Source organism: Rhagoletis pomonella, unplaced genomic scaffold (assembly GCF_013731165.1).
Source record: "Rhagoletis pomonella isolate Grant_MI unplaced genomic scaffold, Rhpom_1.0 Rhpom_scaffold_03889, whole genome shotgun sequence".
Taxonomy (NCBI): domain Eukaryota; kingdom Metazoa; phylum Arthropoda; class Insecta; order Diptera; family Tephritidae; genus Rhagoletis; species Rhagoletis pomonella.
In genome coordinates this window covers 5,120-11,501 of record NW_023462440.1, presented here as the reverse complement: position 1 = coordinate 11,501, position 6,382 = coordinate 5,120, and the positions used below count along the sequence as shown (strand labels likewise).

Sequence of the window (6,382 nt, the reverse complement as noted above, 5' to 3'; positions counted from 1 at the left end):
TTTGACTCCTATTACCGCCAACAACTTAATGTGTATACATATTTACAAGCTGTCAAAATTTTGCGTAGTCCCACGAGCCAAGTAAAAACTATGGCATTCGTATTCACAAGGAGAAATCTCAAAATTTTTGTTTGGTATTTCCAAATTTTCTCTTTTTTATCAGTTGGCAAAAGCCCTCAGTGGCAGCGCTCCGAGCGTTGAGATAGTAATTTCATGTCAATTAGTACAAAATATCCATGTTGAAAAAACTTTTTTATTATGGCGAGAAAATTTTACATTGCTGTGCCAATTCGTAACTTTTTACTGCTGGAAATTTTTGACAGTTGCTCTGGTGCAAAAGAAGTTGAGCAATTAAAATCAAAAATTATACAAAAAAGACTTGTCTTTACTGACTTTTATTCTTCTGGAACTAAAAGCCATGAATTTATTAGACACCTTAGTAATAAAATTAGAACAAAAAAATTCTTCAAAACCGTCAGGCCGGGTTGAAAATTGTCATCCACCTCATAGTTAACAAAAATTTACAATCCGTAGTACTTTTCTATCAATTCGCAAATGCCGTTTCCACAAAAAAGGTTATCAAATGCGTTTTATTTAAATCGTTTAGAAAATGAGTCATTTATGTATACCATTTTATATGGAATTATTCAATAAATTTCGTTTTACACTATACTTTTTGAAACATTTGGAGTTAATTATTTTTTGTTTCTTAAAAGCAACCCTGCGTGCTTGGAAGGCGTGTGTACCAATAATTTCATCCCTAGCATATTCATCCCCGAGGAAGGCAGTCGACAAATTTACCGAAGGTTGTTTCCTGGTTATATTGTGACGTCAAGTCTTGCTTTCAAGTCTGCTCGTTCGTTGGCGAAGGAGGTGTGAAGAGAGGGGAAGAGTACAGATACCTCCGTAGCGTGTCCGTACCGTCAATTCGTTTCAAGTTTTCTTGTCTCTTGATCTTTTCGTTGCTTCCCATTTAAAGAACCAAGAAAGTTAAACAAATCTAAGGCAGTCTGCACACGGTTCGTAAAGCTTTAGCCACGTATAAAATTTTTTATGCAGCAACGATTCCTTTACGCCTCAAGATCTGCACACGAAGCAACTCCAAAGCGTCAAAGTATCAGGCAAAAAATGTTAAGTGATGCCAAATTATTATTTCTTTAATTAATTTTCAGTTATTTTTCTATTAATTGCACGAATTTTATTGTTTTATCGTTTTTTTTTTATGAAATGCATGCACGCACACAGAAAATTGTAAACAAGATTCTTCTTTCGCTTTTTTAAGCGTACGTACGCCTAGCTACCAACACTGCTGTACGCCAAGCGATTTGCAGCTAGCTTGCTTTGACGAATTCGTGAAGCTGACGACTCGTATACAGCCCTCCATTTAAATACACGTGTGCGGCATCAAAGCGTAAACTTGCGTATGTAGCATCTAATACGCGTCTAAAGCTATGCGACCCGTGTGCAGACTGCCTAAATAGAAAATGTTCCATTTCCACTAGAGTTGTAGCAAACCGTATGTATTCGTTACTGAGTAACGGGTACAACCCCTGACTCGGAAGTACCGAATCGTTACTCACATAATAATCTCGTTATACTATGTTCAAACAGGCCAATTAGCTGAGGCAATGGGTTGGTTTTCCAAAAAGGCGTTGGTTAAAGGGACGGTGGGCGCATGACGCCACCAAACAACATTCTCTCAATTTCGGTACTTAAAACATTTAAATCTTTAAAAAACTTGCTGAATAATTTCCTAAAACGTAATCATAAATAATCCAATAGGGAACAGATTTTTATTTTGATTTAATATCGAAATTTCATCGATGTTATCACCAGCACGCTTTCTTTCAAATGAAAATATGGCTGTCAAACTATCAAATTGCCTGCAAAAGATGTCAAGCAATAAGCGCTGACATATATTGCAGCCCGTTACGGCCCGTCTCCACAGGCGAAAGTTTTTGCCTACCAACTGTCATTTTTATTGCCTGATAAAAATTTTATCAGAGGCAATATTTGTGCGTGGGCATATTCTATCTTGATAAAAGCATTTGAAAGATGGCGTCAAACAAATATGTAGCGCTTAAAAATTTAAAAAGACTGCAAAAAATTGATGCAGAAAGGCGAAAAAGGAAAAAAAACCACAACTCTGGGTGAATCCTTTCTTGGAACAAAGAGGACTCCACGATTTGGAAACACATCTCTTAAAGGACATGGGAAGAAGGGCAAGATTTTACCAACTTTTGTAGGATGTCCATTGTCCAGTTTGAGGAGATTCTTTCAAAGGTATCGTTATTTAATTAACTCTTTATAAAGATTTACGTATGTGAATAAAATATATACATATGTACATATGCATACCAGGGTATGGTTTAGTTATTTGTACAAATATTTTGGGTTGCTGTGCCCAAACGCGTGACCCGCATTAAATAAATTTTACGTGCACTTGTAGACAAGAGTCTACGATTTATTAAAAAAAAATACTATATCTGTGCACTAATTTATTAATAATTTTGGTTAGAAATATGGTATTTCGATGTACAATATCGTTGTACAAATAACTAAACATTTCCCGTATACACTCTTTAGGTGGAATCGAGAATACAAAAACAAGATACAAATATGAGGTATGCTATTGCATCAAGAGTCCGCCTTGCTGTAACTTTGCGCTACTTAGCAACTGGGGACTCGTTTCGGTCGCTGGAATTCCTCACCTACATATCGCGTAAAACGATAAGTAAATTTTTGCCGGAAGTATTGGAAGCGTTAATAGCTGCTCTTCAGGACGAATACTTGAAAGTCAGTTAATAAATTTCATTTTATTTGCATACGTGCAAATTATAAATAATTATCTCCTATAGACACCTACGGCAGAAAATGAATGGTTGGATGTGGCTAATGATTTCGAGCAACTTTGGCAATTTCCGCACACTTTGGATGCAATAGAAGGAAAACATATCCGTATAAAAGCGCCGCCTAATTCTGACTCAGATTTTTTTTAATTATAAAGGCTTTTTCAGCATTATTTTTCTTGCAGTTGTAGATGCTCATAGTCGATTCATTTACGTCGATATTGGAGCAAATGGAAGAGCATCTGATGTTATGGCATTCAAAAATAGTTCTTTACATGATAAGTTGGCAAGAGGTCAATTAAGTATTCCCGCTGATACACCCTTAAAAGGACAGGTTTGCAAAACTCCATTTTATTTTATTGGCGACGATATTTTTGGTTTGAGCCGCCACTTAATGAAAGCTTACAACCGAAGTTCGAACCTGAATACTTCGCAAGAGGCATATAATTACAGACTAAGTAGAGCCCGAATGTCGGTGGAGATGGCTTTTGGTAAGCTCGCTGCACGTTTTCGCCTTTTTCACCGACCCATTGAGGTTTCAGTGGAAACATGTGATAGTGTTGTAAAAGTTTGTTATATTTTGCATAATTATTTATCACGCAAACTAAATCAGCCCCCAAATACTCACTATGACAACTGTCGTCAACCTCTTCCGCCTACCATTAATACAAAAACGCAAGCAAAGTTAGAGACAATATATGTAAATATTGTATAACAGATGGAGATGTTCCGTATCAATGGATCAAAATAAAAAAACAAGTTGCAAAATAAAAAAAAAACAAGTTGCAAAATAACTTCGTTTTTTATTAATTCATTTCAATTTGATTTTTAGCGACACTTCAATGTTTTCATTTAATTAAGATTTTAAAATTACATATACATATTACATACATATATGTTTGCACATAGACACATTAGGTTGGATATAGTACTACGTACTTCTAATATATTTTATTGCTTATAATTAATAAACTTTTAAAGGCAAGCTTCTCATATATAATACACTATAGTGCGAAAGTGAGTACGTGGTGGTTTTTGTAAAATATTTGTAAGGTTTTTAAAGTTGTTGTTGTTTTTTTTAATAAAAAATGGTTCGTGCTTAAGAGCTCTTTCCAGCTCTCAAGAAAAACGAAAACGTCATTTTATATGACGCACAAGAAATGGAAAAGAAATTTTCTTATATCAAAATTTCTTAAATCAGTTTGCAGCTCTAAAAAAAAAATGCTCGTATATTTATTTCTTTAAGAGAATTTATAGCAAAAGCAAAGTGTTTTTCAAGCAACAGAAATAATTAAAAGTATTTCTTGTGATTTTGCTTGAGAGCTGGATTCTAAGCGTTAACCAAAAACTTATAAATTAAAATTTCAATTGTATACACACTTTTTAATCTGAATTTTTGGGCATGCAGTTTTATTCTAGTATAATAAAGCGCAGGATTTAAGCGGATAAAAAATCAAGTTGATTTGCAATATTTTTTGCATTTGCGGCATTTGCGAGTTCTTTCATACAATATAAAGCTGCATACCCAAAAATTTTCTTATACTTATTAATACAAACCAGGGTTGTTGCGAATATTCGCATTCGCATTCGCAACCGCGGAGCTTCCGCATTAATTTTAACATTCGCATTCGCTTTCGCATTCGCAATAATCAATGCGGATCTTTTGCGAATGCGAATATTGAAGGGACCGAAAATAAGAGTTATTTTTTTTACGAGTTAAACTTGGCCAAATATTTTTTATTCCCAATTAAAGGTGGATAATAAACAAACCGCTTATTCAAATTAAACAAGTTTGGTACCAAATGAAGGAAATGTCTAAACGAGCAAAGCAACCCATTGAAAAATAGTTCAATAAAAAATGTTAATTAATTACCGTAGCGACACCTGGGTAAAAGATTGTCGTATGTTGATTTCGGCAGTTTGTGGGAAATCGCGATTGAAGTTTGGAATGCAATTCCTCAAAAACGCGAGGATAGATTTTCTCCAAAGTCTCTGAAAATGTTACTAGTTCACAAAATTCTTAAATTGTTTAATTTTTAATGTTTATTGTTAATTAGTTTTGAGTTTATGAAGGATTTTATTTAGTAAAATTTTGTCGTAAGCGTCATTTGTCCACAACATGGCAGCCACATTGTATGAAATACGACAAAATGTGATCAAAATTTCTACTGAATTAACGACACTTTATACTCAATATCTCGGAAAGTAAAGGAGATATCCAAAAATGAAGAACGCCATTTTTAAGATATTGATTAGTTTAAAATGACTGCATCACCAACTAAATGTTTACAAATTATCGAAAAAATTGCAGTCAATATCGCGGAAACTAAAGGAGATATCTAAAAACAGATAACACCAATCGAAATACCTTATTTCAAAATATATAACTTCATTTATAACTAAAAATCGTCAAATTGCGCTTACGCGAATGTTTTACCCAGGCGACGATAGAACAACCCTTGGGTCTGTTATATGAATTTCTTTAGTATTAAATGATAAAAAAATACATATAGAGGTGGTAACCTTCTTTCTTTCTGCTCAAAAACTATTTCAGTCACAGAAGAAAGGATTAAAAATGAATTACGAAAACTAAAATCGAAAAACGCTGTTGACGTAACAGGTTCTCCAAATTCTGAAACAAACAAAAGAATGAGAATGAAGAATTCTTTGGAAAACAACGGTGTTTAAACAACGATCTTGCCTTTATACAAGATTGTGGAGATGGAAGTCAGGAGGATACATTCATACATTTGCAGCCCGATGCAATTCTCAATAAAGAATTATTGCACCGCAATTAAAAAAAAATAAATATTTTAAATTCAAATCACGGATTTTATGGAAATTGCCTTTTATTCTGCTAACGAGATAGAGCATATTCGATTAAGAATGTCCACGCTTTAGCTTTCCCTGATTCCATATATACGCATTTGATGTTGCCTTTTTTTGCCTTTTTTAAGATATTTGCCTTTTTTTGCCTTTTTTAAGATATTTGCGTTTTTTTGCCTTTTCTACCTTTAAAAAAATGATTATAGCATTTACAATTTTTTTAAGATTAAAAAATATACACATTGCCCATGCGGCTTATAGAAGCGCAGAGACCTCTTGCCAAATTGGTGTTGGAAAAATTCAAAGTCGTTTTCTCAGCTAACGAAGGCTTGGAGACAATAAGGGGTGTGGATAAAATTGTAAAGGGCGAGGAAAACGCCCTTATTCCTGATAATATGAACGTTTCAAACGGTCCATGTTTAAATTGGGCGCCGCTTGTATCAACTTACGTCGAGCTGCCAGAAAACTTCAAAATGCATCTTGTGGTTCAGTGTTACTACAACTATAGAGATTAAAGTTTTATGAGTTAGAAACTCGAAAGGATAAAATAGTCAAAGATTCCAAGTACAAATTTTTCATATAATGAAACTAGTTCATAGTTTTTCTCTTTTTACTTGTAATATAAACATTTCTAAAATAAATGTACTTTTTGATTGTTCTTCGTATTTTCTGTCTTTTTTAGTGCCTTTTTCTGCCTTTTTCGCTAT

The 6,382-nt window shown here is 33.9% G+C and overlaps 1 protein-coding gene across 1 annotated transcript; it reads left to right on the top strand.

The window, feature by feature from the left end:
• Positions 1-2,619: 2,619 nt before the first annotated feature.
• Positions 2,620-3,183, top strand: LOC118754434 (the record flags this gene model as incomplete). The annotated part of the gene is made up of 3 exons (XM_036489308.1): positions 2,620-2,796; positions 2,859-2,958; positions 3,035-3,183. Coding segments are annotated over exons 1-3 (426 nt in total), but the record flags the coding sequence as incomplete, so codon positions are not given.
• Between the last annotated feature and the right edge of the window lie 3,199 nt (positions 3,184-6,382).